We start from the raw sequence: 16,763 nt of genomic DNA, 5'->3' as shown, positions 1-16,763 counted from the left end.
AAAATACTGAATTTAAGGAAAACATTTATGTATTTGAAGACAGAGTGACAGTAAGAAACAGAAAGAGATCTTCCATCTGCTGGTTTAATCACACAAGTGTCTACAACAGTCGTGTTTGGGTCAGGCCAAAACCAGGAGGCATTCCATCCTGGTCTGCCACATGGGCAGCAGAAACCTAAATACTTGGACCATCATCCATGGTCCATTTGTACATTAGCAGGAAGCTGGATGGGAAGAATGGAGTAGCCAGGACTTAGGTGAAGGATTGCAGTACAGGATGTAGCAGTTCCAAGTGGTGACCACAACACCTACCCAACACTGAACTTAATAAGTAAGGACTTTACAATATAGCCTATCAAGATCAAATCTGGTAATTCATAGACAACAGACTCAAAGCGGCACTAAACAATAGTAAAACTACTATACCAATGCATGAGGGGGGAATCGGGTACGATCCTAACAACCTGTTAACAGGAGGTCATGTGCGTGGAGCAGGGGGGTACTCCAGAGTGGAGCAGGTGGTAAGGAGGAAGCTTGGATCCCAACCATGAAGACTCCCAGACCTTCACCACAAACTATTAATACGAGCAACAAGGATTATATCCCAACTGCCAAGGAGGCCACAGGGAATTGGATACCCTCGGAGGCCGAGTACTCTGAGGTCACCCACCCCCAACCGGAGCTTCTGCAGGGGATGGAAGAAGTCCAAACACTACCGTGCAGAAACCAACGTCATCGGAAAGACAACCAGAAGACCTGAGCGGTCCGCAGAAACAGAAGAACAATAAACGTCCTTCGGGACCAGGGAGGAGAGCTCTCTCTGGTCCAAGCCTGGCTCCAACTCTGGACCCCCACCCTCCCTCGTGATGACCATCGGGATCGCTCCGAAAACCCCTCATAGCAAACAAACAATCATACAAACTAAAAAAACCTAAAATAAATAGACAAACAACAAGAAGTAGAGCTTGGAATCTGACAGGAAAGAGCTGGCGTGGATTGGCTCATTCCTTGCTGGGTGGGACACAAAGATTAGTCACTCCTCACCATGGTGTTGAGGATTTTCCTGCACACACCCCCCCCCAAAAAAAATGTTCTGCACCTTAATTGTCGACAAATGTCTTGTTAGAGTTACAAGTCAGTCTAGATTATCCTAAAATCTGCCAAGATCAGCAAAATTATACTTCGTCACAACAAATGGCTAAATACTAAAATGAAACAGACACGAGACAGCTGAATGGTACCTTATAACCATTTTAAGGTATATAGCAGCCGGTCCTGTATATAAACTAAAATTGAAATGTCAATGAGCTAATCATAGGTTGTGGTTAAGAACGTGCTCTTTTTTTTTTTTTTTTAACATACTGGTTACTCAAAACCATGTCAATTCCATAATGTTGCAAATTGCTGTTGATGTTATATTGGGACTCTTAATTGACTGGGATGATATTCTACCAGCTCTCACTTCGGACCAGAAATGGTCTCCCCAAGAAACTGTTCAACCCATCTGGACAATAAGTAGCTGGACTCTATGCTTGGTATACGTTTGCAAGGAAAGACTCTTGATTGAATTTGAACTGTAATACTGCATCAAGGTGGAGGAACCCACCAGGGGGGAGGGGCGTGGGGAGGGGTGGGGGGATTCCCAGAGCCTATGAAACTGTCACATAATGCAAAATAATTAATTAAAAAAAATGAAAAAAAACAATAAGTAAGGACTTTACCATCTGGAAATTTAGCTTAAAGGTATACAAAAGATCTTCAAAACATTGATGGACAATGTGTGCTACAGAAACATCTATACATAGATTTCTAAAGTTTGTTTTGCACCAAGATGAAATTTTAATTCCACTTATCCACGAACTTTTCGCTGAATAATTAACCTTTACATCTTCAGCATTACCCAAGAGAATTCTTCTGCTTCTTCCTCAGATGGCAAGCTTAGGAAGAATTGCTACATAGGTCCGCCTAACAGGATCAGTCGGCCTGAAGGAGAGGTGTAAGAGAAAAATCAAGTAAAATGGGAAGCTTAAAAAAGACTCCAAAACCTCATTACATAACAATGTCCAGGTTTCAGGTGTAATTCACTTGCTGTTCCAAGAACCAAGAAATCTCATCTAAATGGAAAAAGACAGCTGATAGACACAAGCATTCCAACAGCAGAGAGACCACACTTATCTGACAAAGTGCTGAAACGGGCCATGACAAAAATGTTTCAACAAGCAAGTAGAAGCATGCTTAAAACAAAACAAATGAAAAATGTAAAAAGCCGGGACAAGGGATGAAGACGGTCACGGGGAAAATGTAGAAGACTTAGCGGAGAGCAAAGTCTAAAACTAAACAATACCAGAATAGCAATAAGAATGCCAGTGGATGGGCTCACTAAAAAAGGGGTGGTGGGGGGGACTGACAAGCCTGTAACACGGTAACAAAAGGTCTAAAAACATTTGTGAAACTTGAGTCTCAGAGCAGAGGGAAAAAAGAAAGGTTGGAAGGAAGGGAGGGAGGGACTTGAAAGGCAGAGAGAGTTAGAGAGAGCAGGAAAGCCTTACAGAACATGCCCAATTCACTCACCAAATAGCTGCAACAGCTGAAACCAAGAGTTTCCTCTGGGTTTCCCATGTGGGTACAGGGACCCAAAGACTTGGGCCATCTTTCACTGCCCTCCCAGGCCATCAGCAGGGAGCTGGACCAGAAGTGGAGCTGCCAGGATTTGAACCAGTGCTTTATATGGGATGCTGGTACCACAGAGGCCTAGCCTTCTCTTTATCATTACTATTTAGAAAGTAAAGAAGGTAGATACTGTCTCGTTTTGGACACACTGGCAGTTTCTTACAAAAAACTTAAACAAAATATTCTTACCATGTAGTGTAGTAGTTGTGCTCCGCCTTTACAAAGAGCTGCTCAGAGATGGAGTAGCAGCTTTATTGACAAGTGCTGAAACATGAAAGCAACCATGATGGGGCCAGCACTGAGGCACAGCAGGTACAGCTGCCCAAGGGGTACTGATTTGAGTCTCAGCTGTTCCACTTCCAACCCAGAGCCCCGCTAATGGCCTTGGAAAGCAGTAGAAAATGACCCAAACTAAGCCCCAGCACCCTAATGGGAAACTCAGAAGAGGTTGGCTGTGGACTGGTCCAGCTTCAGCTGTAATGTCTGTTTGGAGAATGAACCAGAGGTTGAGAAATTCCTTGTAACTCTGACTTTCCAATAAATAAAATAAGTCTTTTTTTTTTTTAAAGCAACTATGATATACTTTAGTTGGAGACCAGAGAAATAAGCAATGGTACATCCACTGCATGGAGCATTATTCAACACTAGAAAGAAATAAGTTATCTAGCCTCCATGCAGTCACGGAAGAAACTTCAATGCATATTATCAAGTGAGAGCCAGCACTGTAGCACAGTGCGTTAAGTCACAGCCTGTGATGTCAGCATCCCAAATGAGTGCTGGCTTAAGTTCTAGCTGCTCCATTTCTAACCCAGCTCCCTGTTAATGCATCTGGGGTGGGAAGCAGCAATGATGGCACAAACACTTGGGCTTGCCACCAACATGGGCGATTCCTGGCATTGGCCTGATCCAAGGCCTAGCTGTTGAGGCCATCTGGGGAATGACCAGCAGATGGAAGAACTCTCGCTCTGTAACTTTGCCTTTCACATAATTCTTTTTTTTTCTAAAAAAAAAAAAAGGGCTAATCTAAAGAAGCGAGATTATATGACTCTAACTGTATGACAGTGTAGGAAAAGCAAAACTATGGAAACCATCAAACGTCAGGGGTTAGAGAAGCTGAGAGAAGGGCGAGAACACAGAGATGGCTTCTGCAAGACACCGTAATGGCTGACACACGTGTCCAAGAACACGCAACACCAAGAGTGAAACCGGACGTGGGCTTCTCAACTTCAGGCAACAATGATGTGTCAAGAGATGTCAATGATGTGTCATCCACCGCAATACATGTCCTACTGTAACACAGGATGTGTGCCATGTGGGTCTGAGGCTGTGTATTGGTGGGGTCAGGGAAAAATACGAAGCTCTGTAATTTCTGCTCAATTTGGCTAGGAACATGAAATTGCTCTAAAAATAAATTCTAATTTTTTAAATACATTGAACTGAATAAAAATGAAAATAATAACATTTCAAAAACATGTGGGACACAACTACGGCAGCTGTGAGAGAAATGGCAGCACTGCACACATATAAGAGCAAGAAGGAAAGCCTCAAACCAATCGTAGAAGTTCCCTAGGAACCTAGAGAGGAGTACAATAAACATGAGTCAAGCAGAAAGAAGAAAATAAAGAACAGAAATCAATAAAGCCGAAAACAGAAAAGCAATAGAATACTAAACACAAAGCTAGTTCTTTGCAAAAATCAAGAAAATGAGAAATCTGGCAAAAGTGACAAAATAATAAGACGGAGGACACAAAGAACCACTACTGTGACAATGCCTCGTGCTAAGGAGTTGCATGCCAAGCAGATCACAAAGGAGATTTCTATGCAAAACTCCACCAACTTAGACAAAAGAGATCGGATCTCAAAAAGCAAACACTGCAATTCCCCCAACATGACGCAGATCAACGGCTCTGCGATTTTTAAGAAAACTGAATGTGTAGCTTAAAAACTCTCCCCCAAAGAAATCCCCAGACTCAGAGGGTTTTCCTGGAGAATCAACAGTCTCATAGCGTCTCTTTCAAAAAAACACATGAGGAGGGAATACCTTGTCATCCATTTCACGAGGCTGATACCAAGGAGATGAAGACAATCAAACAAACAAAAACCCCACTATGGATTAATATCACTCACAGATGTAAAAATCCTTAATGAGCAACTAGCATTCACTGATGGGAGGCAAGCAATATTGAGCAGTGGGTTAAGTCATTGCCTGCCATGCCAGTAATCTCTGGGCACGGGTTCATGTCCTGGCTGCTCCACTTGAAAGCCAGCTATCTGCTTGTGTGCTTGGAAAAGCAAAGGAAGCTAACTGAAGTGCCTGGGTCCCTAACCCCCTAAATGGAAGACCACAATGGGGTTCCAGGCTCCTGGCTTGGGCCTGACCCAGCCCCAACAACTGCAGCCATTTGGGGGGGGGGGGTGTTCAACTAGTGTGTGGAAGAGCTCCCTCTCCTTCTGTAACCCTGCCTTTCAAATATATTAATTTTTGTAAAGTAATTCTAAAAAGAAAAAAAATTCACCAATGTGCTGAAAGAACTGTACACCATAACTAAGATGTATTCCAGGAATACAAGGCTGTCTCAATATTAAAATGCAGTATAAGCTATCCAGCAAACTGAAAAATATCATACAGAAATATCATATGATAAAATTCAACAACTATTCTGAAAAATTAGAATAGAGGGAATGTCCTCAATTGGATAAAGACTATAAAAAGCCTAAAGCTGGGGCTAGTAATAGTAGAGTCTTGAAGACAGAACCAAACATGTAAATAAACAGAGGGATATACCATGTTCATGGACAACAACCCATGCTCAATTTGATATATAGGCTTAATTGAATTCCTGCCAAATTTCAGCAACATGGGCTCTGTAGCTATAGATTACATAGCAGCTATAAAATAGTTGAAAGAATTTTGGAAAAGAAAAAAGATTGGAGGGACCAGATTGCCCTATTTCAAGACTTACTACTCAACTACAATAATTAGGACTGAATGGCATAGGGAAAGACACACAGTTTAAAGGAACAAAATAAAGAACACAGAATACAAATCCACATTAAGAAGCCCATCTGAGGTCTCACAAAGGTACGAAAGAAATTCAAGGGAGCAAAGACAACCTGACTTTCATATATAGAAAACTGAACCTTGGGGCTCGGCAGCGTGGCCTAGTGGCTAAGGTCCTCGCCTTGATCCCATATGGCTGCTGGTTCTAATCCCGGCAGCTTCACTTCCTCTCTATCTCTCCTCCTCTCAGTATATCTCTATCTCTCCTCCTCTCAGTATAGCTGACTTTGTAATAAAAATAAAATAAATCTTAAAAAAAAAAAAAAAAAAAAAAAAAAAAAAAAGAAAACTGAACCTGAGCGTCCATCTTATTAAAAAAAAAAAAGATACAGACCTTGAGTGAATTATGGACTTAAATGTAAAGTGTAAAACTATAATACTTTTAGAAAAAGTCTGGAAGGAGATCCTTGGGATTTAGTCTTAGCACAATTCTTAAATTTGATACTTAACAGCAAATGACAAAAGGAAATATTTTTCTTAACGGATCAAAATTAAAAACTTTAGCTCAGAGATTCTGTTAACAGAAACAAAGGTATATATAACCTAGGAGAAATACTCGAAAGCCACATAACTGATAAAGGATTAACATCTAAAATACAGTATTCTCAGAACTCAAATAGGGAAAGAAAATCCAATTAGAACATGGACAAGAGACATGAAAGAAGATTTCACCAAAAATACACAGAAGGAAAACAAGCATGTGAAAAGATGTTTAACATTACCAACCATCAGAAGAAAGCAAATTAAAACTTAACGTAACGAACAGAGAGAGGGGACCGGCATTGTGGCACTGGGGGTTAAGCTGCTGCCTGGGATCCAAAGCTTGGTGTGAGTGTGCCTGTCAGGCACAGCTTCCTGTCAACGCACCTGCGAAGACAGCAGAATACCACCCCACGAACTGGGCCATGCTAGCCACGTGGGAGGCCAGGATGGAGCTCCGGGCTTCTGTTTTCACACTGTTCCAGACCTGGTTGTTCTGGATATGGGGGAGTGAATCGGTAGCTGCAGGATGGATCTCCCCTCCCTTTGAAAGAAACAACTAAATAACAGCAAAACCAAAAGCGAGGATCACTCCTGTATCGCTGAAGGAAATGTAAAATGGTACATTTAGGCAAGAAAACAGTTTGACAGTTTCTTGAAAAGGTACACACAAATACCATATGACACAGCAATTATCCTGGGCCTTCATCCAGAGAAAGAAAGATGCTGGTTCACACAAAAACATGTTTACCAGGGTTTGCAGCAGCTTTCTACTACCTCAAATCTAGAAACGATTGAGATGTCGTTCAAGAGGTGAAGGGCTAAACTGTGCTGTGACCCTGCCAAGGTATGCTACGCTGCAACAAAACAGAACAACAGTTAAACCAAGCAACAATCTGGCGAAAAACCCAGACTTCATCAGAGAGGAACAAGCAATTCAAAAAGATGCCATACAACTCAAATCTCCTTAGATGGCATTCCCAAGATGATGAAGTTTCAGAAACAGATTCCTGGTTGCCACAGGGCTAAGAGGAGGTGAGACTAGGAGGAGGTGGGGCCACGTGAGGCGCTTCCTGGTGATGGAGTTTTTCTAAAACTTCAATCGGCACAATATTAACACTGAGGAGGAAGGGCTGGAGTGTCTGATTTCTCATTTCTATCAATCTACAGTTATCTCCAAATAAAAAGTCCGATTTTCAGAAGTTCAACGGAATCTACTTCAAATCTTTTCTCATCTGCAATAATTATGGTTTCCAAGATCCTTTTCTTCATTACACTTTTGTCAGCAGCCTAAAGGTTTCTGAGCTGAGGTTAAACTGACAAACATGTGGGAGACACAGAACTAGCACATTGGGCCAAAATATCCCTCCCCATCAAACCAACTGGCCTGCAGTGATCTCACAGGGACATTTAGGAGCTTGCAAAACAATTAACTGTTTAGCTAGCATTTCCATGCTGTTGGTAATCATGAATTTGAATTGAAGCTTCTTGGTTTTGTTTTGTTTTATTATTGTTCAATCATTGAAATTATTGTTTCCCTTGCAAAAACCCATGGGAAACCTTTCTTTTTTTAGTTTAAAAATTTCATCTGGGGGCCAGCCATTGTGGCATTCGTAGGTTAATTCACTACCTGTGACACTGGCATTTCAGATGGGCTTTGGTTCAAATCCCAGCTATTCCACTTCCAATCCAGTTCTCTGCTAAGGTGCCTGGGAAAGCAACAGAAGATGACCCAAGTACTTGGATCCCTGTACCTCCATGGGAGTCCCATATGAAGCTCTTGGCTCTGGGCTTTGGCGAGGCCCGGCACTGCCTATTTGTACCTATTTAGGGAGTGAACTAGCAGATCAAACATCTATTTATGGCTCTAGCTCTCCGTTACTCTGACTTTCAAATAAACAAATAAAAATCTTCAAAACAATTTTTGGGGTAGGCATGGTGGCTCAACAGGCACGTTCAAACGCTGGCATCCCCTATGGACCGACACTTGTTCATGTCTTGGCTGCTCCACTTCCAATCCAGCTCCCTGCTTATGGCCTGGGAAAGCAAGAGGAAGTTCCTGCACCCACATAGGAGATGAGCAGGAAGCTGGTGGTTGCCAGCTTAGGATCAGCTAAACTCTGGCCGTTGGGACCACATGCAAGATCTTTCTCCATCTCCCCTTCTCTCTGTAAATTCATCTTTCAAATACAAAAAAAAAAAAATCTACAAAAGATTAGTATGTTTTCCTTAATAGTTCAGCAAAAAGCTTGAATTCCTTTGCTTTCCTCTCCAGTCCGCTCCCTGGAGATAATCATTATTGTCAGTTTATTTCCTTCCAGATTAATTTTTGTGTATTTTTAGACATATGTACACTTCGAGGAGGTTGTGTTTTTTTTTTATAAAGATAGGATCATAACTGTTTATATCATTCTTCACATTCTTTTCCCCCTTTTAAAATGTCTTGGAAACTCACATGTCAGCATGCTTAGTTCTATTCTAACTCAGATTTTAAGCAGCGTGAGATACTCCGTAGTATTGATGTATCATGGTCTACCCATTGATCTGCTGCCACTTAGGATAACACTCATTTTTATTATCATTTGTGTGTGTGTGTAAAGGAGTATTCTTGTAGGAGGACATTGTGACTGTAGGTCAGTGACCACCGTAGTCAGGGAGCACAGGGTTACAGTTGATGGGACAATATTTGTATGATAAACAACTGAATGGATGTCTTGTGTGTGACTGATTGGATATCCTTTGCATGAGAACAACTGTATGGCTACCTTTTGTATACCTGATGAGATATCATTTGTAAAAGAACAGTTGAGTGGGAAGTAATATACAAGGCAAAAGGACTTCCAAACTAAGGCATAGAAACAGTTGATGGTTCTGTTGATGAACTAAGTATCTCTACCCTAATCCTGTATGACCCTCAGCATATAAAGTCTGTTGCCCCTAATAAATTTTGGCTATTGATCATCAGTCTGTAGTCCAAGCGTGTTATTATCGGCTCCGTGCACCAAGTCCATCGCTGCAGGACAGCGACATATTCTTTCTTACAACTTCAATTATTTAATTACTTTATTCAACAGTCAGAGAGAGAGTGCTCCTACCAACTGGCTCCCCCAGCTGAAGTATCTATCACGGCCAGGCTGAAACTGGGAACCAGGACCTCCACCCTCCCATGTGAGTGGCAGGACCCAGTCACCTGACCCACCTCCCGCTGCCACCCATAATATACATTAGCAGCAGGCCGCAGTCAGAGGCAGACTTGGGACTGGAGCCCAGAGATCGCACGAGAAGATTCCGACACACAAACTGGCAAGACCATCCACTCAACTGAACCCCTGCCCCAGGAAGGTTCTGGTTTGACTACTACAAACAAGGTAGCCAACAGGGAAGATCTGTGAACAGGTTTCTTTCAGCACAAGTGAAGATGCTTCTCTAATGCAAAACTTACAAGCAGAACTGGAGTTCTGAGGGTGAAGCCCACCAGTTGATTGGCTGAACCAAAACCCGCTCTCTCTCATTTCCAATCCCTCTTCCTACCTTCCGTAACAGGGCTTGTGGCTGGGAATGGCCATTTGACCCAGTTCTGGACAATGAAGCAGCAGCCAATGTCTGGTAGGCTGTTCCCTAGGTTTTTGCTTTCCAGGTAAAATGAATAGACAAGACCAGCAGTGTCTCTTTCTCCTGTCTTGAAGGTTGCCCCGGGGTTTGCAGAGGTGGCAGCTGGGTTCCCACAGGCGGGGAACGCAGGGGAATCACTGTGATGGTGTCCTGACACCAGTGAATTGCTAAACCACCCTTCCGATTGCCGCTTACATGAGAAGAACAAATCACTGGTTTAAGTTGCAGTAGTCTGGGTTTCTGTTACTTGCGGCCAAAAGCATTCCTAACTGATCGAGTACTAAATTACTCCCTAGAAAGTCTACACTCACTTTACTTTCTCACTGCCCAGAATACACATTTCCCAAACCCGCTTCCACTTTGAACACCGGCAGTCACTTAGGGGTTCATCCAGGCTGACCCACGAAACTTTCACATGAAGTGGAGTGCCCATTATTACCTATTCAGACTTCCTGTCCTGTGACTTAGCTGCCCTTATTGCTTGTCGACGCTTCTACTGTATTGTCTGTTTCTTCCTGATGAGTGAGAGGAAATTTCCAGAGAGCAAGGTTGGCTAAGCCAAACTTAAGAGGGAATCTGTGTCTGAGTATTTACACTATCAACCCAATCAGATACAACTCTGAGAAATAAACCTTGCATAACTAGCCGGGCTGACAGCCACAGCTGAGCAGTACACCACCACGTGGCAGTGTGTCAGGAACTCACTCAAAGCAGGCAGAACACCACAGTCTGTACCCAGTGCCTCCCTTACAGTTTGCACCTGGAGAGAGGTTTACGAGACAGTGATAACTCGGAAGCCAGACAAATCCTGGAGGAACACAATCTCTTGCAACTGTCACATCAGACCCAAGATGCAATCATTTTCTTGCTGTTTCAGAGTGAATGATGAAAGCAAACATCTAAAAACTGGCATTTTTTTCCCCACCACAAAAACTTAAACACATTCTGGGCCCAGTACTTAAAAACAAAATGGTGAAGTGTTTGCCTCAAATTAAAGTTATGTGAAATAGATTGTGCCTATCTGAGGACAACAACATGCTTCTAAAAGAACACTGCTAAACCTTTTTAGTGGTTTATGAATCTGAAGCAACTTCACAATTGGACTCTTAGTGTTTACTGCCACCCTAGAGATAACCAAGATTATTCCCATTTTTCAAAGTAAAAAAAAAAAAAAGCTAAGCTGAGCATGTTTTTACTGCTTCAGAGAGAAGGATTTACAAGCCAGTCACTCCACCCCAGAACAGCAGGTAAGGAATTCCTCAAATCAGTTAACAAACAACCAAGCTGACAACGGACAGCAAACAAAAGAGGCAGCTCAAGGGATCGAGACGGGCACAGGCGGCACGGCAAACAAGTGGCACCGAACAAGCCCGGCTGATGGCATGTGTCCACAGTTTGTATCTCAGATCAGAGTGACTGCTTGCAAAGTCAGAGCAGCTTGAGGCACAGGCAAGTCTGAACGGCCAGAACTTTCTTCCGTCGCCAAGCAGCAGGAGCACGGCGGTTCCGACAGATACTTTCCGCCACACCTCTCCTAACCAAAGCTGTGGATTCTCTCCGACAGAGCATCACACAGAGCACTCAGTGGCAAAAGCTCCTCGACGCCTCCTCCCAGAGGTGGCACACCCAGCTGGTACCTCACAGCTGACAGTGACAAGAAGGCCCGGCCATGCTGGGGCCCTAGGGAGACGCAGAAATTCAACCAGCACACCTTCTCATAATTCTTCTATTTGTGTGTGTGTGTGTGTGTGTGTGTGTGTGTGCTTTTATTTGTACAGCACAGAAAAAAAATACCTGAGAGAGTCTGAATTTTTTATTTTCTAAACAAGAAAACCAATCTGTAGGCACATTTATATTTGCGACCTACAAAAGTGCCAGCAGGTTGAGAAATCCCCCAGGAGATGGTACTTCTGTTTTGTTTCCGTTTCCCAAGGTGGGGTGGCCCCCACTCTGGACATTACTCTTCCCACCCTCGCCCCATTTCCTTCACTGCTACAGCAAGTGGGGGGAAAAAGGAAGGAAAAAAAGAAATACAACTCTTCCCCAAAGTCTGCTGTGGTCAAGCCAGGCCCCGGGAAGGGGGCAGATGTCCCAGGGAGCCCTACCCGGCCTCAGCCCACATGCCCTCAGGTAAGCTTCAGTGCCCCCCAAATAGGATGCTCAAGAGAGGGGTACCACGTCTTGGCCGGTGGGAACATAGGGTTGGAGAAAAAACTCAGGAAAGGGGGTTAGGGCTTCAGTGAAACAGTGTCAAAACCTAACCAAGCACAGCATAGCACAGTGCTGCCGAGTTCCTGGCAGGCCACACTGCCAGGGCCCGGAGGGCTCCTCTGGGGCCCTTCACCCAGCTGGGTCCTCAAAGGACCCAGAAAAGCCAAGAAGGGGAATGGCTCCACATTGCTCCCACCTTCTCACACACACACACACACACACACACACACACACACACGGCCTGCCTGGGACATACAAGCAGCACCAATGTGGGCAGGTACACCCAAATCCATCCAGTGGATAGACACAACTCCGCTGTCAGCTGGCTGGCACAGTCACACAACACACACACACACATCCCACAACCTCTCAGGGACGCCCACACCTCTACAAAATTCACACGCAAACTCAAGAGGCAGGCCAGAGAAGCCACACTCCCAAGCAGCCGGGTGGGCGCGCACACACCGCCACAAGCTCGCGCGGTCCGGTGCGCAGCCACGCAGCACCGAGATGTCCACTCTCACACCTGGCTGGCAGGCAGGCAGGTGCACAACACACTCCCCGCCTCCCGGGTAGGTGCCAGCGTAGACATTCTCCCAACTTCTCCGCCGGCTCCTGCACATGCAACACTCAACAGCGGCTCGGCCGATACACACACAGCCTGGCTCCTCCAGGCGCACCCCACACCCACGCACACCCTCCCTTCCACCCGCTCCAGGCCCGGGGCACCCTCCCCCTCCCCCAAGCCCGTGCCGGCGTGCGAAGGCTAAAGCGCGCGGCACGGGGGGTTGGGGGGTGCACCCGTCCCCAGCCCGCAGCCACAGGCCGGCCAGCGAGCTCCGCCTCACCTTTCTCGCTCGCGCCGGACACACGGCCCTCGTCCTCCTTGGGGTTGGTCACCTGGGTGATGATGGCCGGGCCGTCCATGGGTGCGCGGCGTGGCGGTCGCCCGCAGGCCCGGCCCCCCGCAAGCCAGGCGCGCGGGGCCGCGGCGCGGGGGGCGCGCGGGGGCGCTCGCAGCCGCCACCTGGGCGCGCCCGCCGCCCGGCCCCGCGCTCTGGAAGAGGCGACCCGGGCCCGCGCCCCAGCTCCTGCCGCCGCCGCCGCCGCCTCTGCTGGGCTCCAGCTGCGGCGGCCGCCTCGTCACCATGAACCCCGGAGCCGCGCCCGGGAGAGCAGCGAGCGCACCGAGAGGCGGAGCGGGAGGCCAGGCGCCGCGGGAAGCGGGAGAGGGCGGGCAGGCGAGAGGGAAGGAGCGAGCGAGGAGCGAGGGCGGGAGGGCGGGAGAGAGGGAGGGAAGGAGAGAGGAAGGGAGGGAAAGAAGGAGGGCGGGCGGGCGGGTGGGTGTGTCCCGGCCCAGGGACCGGCCTCCGCCGCCACCGCCGCCAGCGCGGCTTGCCTGGCCTGCCGGTGGGGGGGGGGGGAGGGTGCGGGGTCGAGGCTGTGGTGGTGAGTGGAGCGCGCGGAAGGGTGTTCGCGTGCAGGTTGGGGTCTCGGGCACATGAGTGAGGTCTCAGGGTGTAGGGGATGGCACAGAGGGCGGATGTGAGGGGGTGCCAGGAGGCCTGGCGTGTGAGTGCTGTGGGGAGGAGCGTGGCAGAGAGGCATCAGCAGGGCTCTCGGGTGTGCGGTGTCGGGCCCAGGGCCCGGGGCGGGACGGCTGGCAGGCAGGACTAGGCTGGGTAGACGTGTGGGATGGGAGGGGGCGAGCCGTGACGATGCGTTGCGCTGCGCCGCGCCGCAGGTGCCTGCAGGACACTGGGCCTCCCCACGCGGGACGCGGCTGCTGAGGGCCCACCCGCCTAAGGCGGCCCGAGGAGGGTGGCAGTGGACTGGAGTGAGGAGGGACCCCAGACCGTGGTGGTAAGTAAGCTTTGGAGGGACCCAGGGCTACAAGGCTATGTGGGTCGCCGGAGAGGCCCTTGAGGGCGCGAGGGTGAGGGAGTGGTCAGCTCAGGGAGAGAGAGAAAGAGAGAGAGAGAGCGAGCGAGCCTGCCGACCAGTGGGCCATGCTGAGTGTGGGCAGGACTCGAAAGGCCGCGTGCGTGGCGACGAGTCCTGGAGGACCAACCTCCGTGTCTGAAGAGGCGGTGGAGGTAGCCATTGAGGGGGTCCCGGGCCACGAGCGGTGCAGCAAAGGGGGCGAGAGGGAGTCTGAGGAGGACAGAGGCGCGGAAGGGTCTTCGCCTGGGCAAGGGCAGTGGGCGGCCGCCATGTGCCCAGCACGTACGTCTTGTGTCCGGGGTGTGGGAGTGACGGGGAAGGCGCCCCCTCAGCCGGGACGGGCTCCGGGGCGCCTTGGCACTCGCTCCAACTTGCAGGGCAACAGACCTGGTAAACGGGTGGGCGGGCCGGTGCCGCGAGGGGCAGGGGAGGAGTGCCCGCGCGCGCTCCGCACCAATCAGCAGGGCGCGGGAGGGTCTGCGGGGTGTGACGTCAGTGGGCAGCCGGAGCGGGCAGCTGAGTCCCCTGCGCGCCCGGGGCCTCGCGGGCGCACTCGCCCCACGCCGTCTTCCAGGAGGCGAGGCTTGTGGGAGGGTTCTGACTTCTCCCTACCTCAGAGCTGGGGGAACCGGGTTACAGCCCGGCCTGTGTTCACCGGAGGGAGCCAGCGAGCCTCTCCGGAAGTGCGTCCCACAGACACTGTGCTGGCCCCTCTCTGTACCTGGTGCGGAGCCCATTGTGGGAGGGTTCTGGTGTGGGCTGGAGGCGGCTGGGAAAGCACTTGTAGGGGAGCTAGAGAGGGGGCATTTTGCTCCACAAATCCGGGACCCTCAGTGGCGTCTGGGCTTTGTGAGGTGTAGGTGGGACCTGGTGCCAGTGGGTGTTGGGCTAGGGGGAGGAGGCAAGCGCACGTGTGAGCAGTCCAGAGCCCCCTTGGGGATGCCATGAACCACCTGGGGACAGAGCAGCAAAGAAGGTGAAAATGAAATATCCTCCCCGCTACAATCCCCATTAGGGGCCCAGGACTTTCCTTGCCCCAGCTTCCTCAGCCCCTCCAGGTTTGTTGAGTGAGGGCACGGAAGGCCCTCGGCCTGAGCCCTAGAGTGTGAATTCAACAGAAAAGGGCTTCCCAGTTAGGTGCAAGGAGGGCCTGGGGACCGGGCCCTGCAGTGTGTGGCATGCTCTGGCACCTGCAGGGAGTCCAGCGTTGAAAGCCAGTTGCTGACCGTGGAGGGTCTCCCAGATGTGCAGCACCTGCGCTGGATGCCCTGGAGGCTGGCATGGTGGTGGTAGGGCAGGTTAAGGGTCCCTTAAATTAAATTATTGGTCACTAAATTAAGGCCAGAGGAACTCAGTCCCCGGATGGTGATTGGCTTCTGCCTTTGGTGTTCCACCCCGAGCTTAACAGTGACCTGGACGGACCCTGTCCGATCTTCCTTCACCGACATCCAGCACCATCCTCAGCTGTCTGGGGGTCACCTGCCAAAACTCCCCTCCCATTACCTGCCTGTCTCAGGCTCAAGCCAGAAGGCCACTTGCCATCTCTTCAGTCCCCAGTCCGTCCTCATGTTGTACATTTTCATTTTCCATTTTTAAGTTTCATATACATTGGCAGAAGTGTTTCCATCTTTAAATCAACTCCTTTTTTTTTTCTTCAATTTCTCCCTGCCTCTTCCTGAATGCTGACTTTCATGGAGCTGGAAAAAAAAAAAAACCCTTAAAATGACACAGCTCACATTTTCCTGTGTGCTGATATAGTCATTGTAACTACCATTATATGTGATTGCATAATACCCCACCATAAGAGTCTTAGATAACACTTGGTTTTACTGAGGAAGGAAAGATTAAAATTATTGTTATGACAACAAGGAGAAAATCTGTCTTTGCCTCACTCCCTACAGCATACACATGGTAGATCATTCGATGAGATATAGAAATAACTAACAAATAAATAAACATGTAGAACAAACCGATTTGGGATAAAAAGGCATACGATTAACAAAAATTCCCCAAATTCCAAAGAATAAGACTGATAAACTTAGCTACACTTTTTTTTTAATGGAGTGCCTTCTGCACGCTAAGGTCAGATTGCGAGAGGTCTCTGCTAAAATGAGGCGTAGAGACTTGGGGGTTTGGTCTCACATGACTCAAGCCAAGCCCAGGCTGTCCCTTGGGGGTGCAGGGAGAACTGAGTCCCCAGGCGCTTTGGGGGCTCTCTGGGAAGGTGACCACAACTGGCCCTCCAGGATCTGAGCACAGTGCTGACTCAGACAAGAGTGCCCAGGACAGCAATGGGGACCCAAGGGGCTCCAGGTTACATGGTGTCCTGGGCAACCTGCAGGGGGACAGGTTTCATGTTTGTTTGAAAGAAATGGGAACTACAGGAAGGCCCACAGCCCTAGCAGAAAGTGTTCTGCATCGTGTATGGGGCCGTGCAACTAGGGGTGGCAAGTGCCACCAGGGAGCCCCGGACAGGGGCAGGTGGGAAGCGGAAGGTGTTGGGGAGAGCAGCCTGGCCTGGAATCTATTGGCTCACCAGTGTGGTGAGGGAACAGCTGGACTTGATGGTGGAGGATGTGGGTGAGGTTGCCCTGGGGTGATGAGCGAGAGAGGGGCTGTGTCTGCTCACAGGGAGGGGCTCTGCAGAAGGGAGGCTGGGTGCTGAGAGCAAGGTCTATGATAGCTCAGGCACTGGGTAGGGCTCACATCAAGCCAGGAAAGCCTCTGGGCTTTATTTCGGGGGCTGTGGGGATGACATAATGAGATGCATGTTTAGGATATTCCT

At 48.5% G+C, this 16,763-nt stretch overlaps 1 protein-coding gene across 1 annotated transcript in view; it reads right to left on the bottom strand.

The window, feature by feature from the left end:
- Window positions 1-13,992, bottom strand: part of CTDSPL (CTD small phosphatase like) — a 104,990-nt gene extending 90,998 nt beyond the window's left edge. The window contains exon 1 of the mRNA XM_058657064.1: window positions 12,883-13,992. Within this exon, the coding sequence (XP_058513047.1) occupies window positions 12,883-12,961 (79 nt within the window). The 5' untranslated portion in view covers window positions 12,962-13,992. The remainder of the gene's footprint in view (window positions 1-12,882) is intronic.
- Window positions 13,993-16,763: the final 2,771 nt, after the last annotated feature.

The sequence above is a fragment of the Ochotona princeps genome, chromosome 30, assembly GCF_030435755.1.
Source record: "Ochotona princeps isolate mOchPri1 chromosome 30, mOchPri1.hap1, whole genome shotgun sequence".
NCBI lineage: Eukaryota > Metazoa > Chordata > Mammalia > Lagomorpha > Ochotonidae > Ochotona > Ochotona princeps.
Note: the sequence above shows the minus strand (reverse complement) of the source record. Positions and strands in the feature narration are given on the sequence as shown.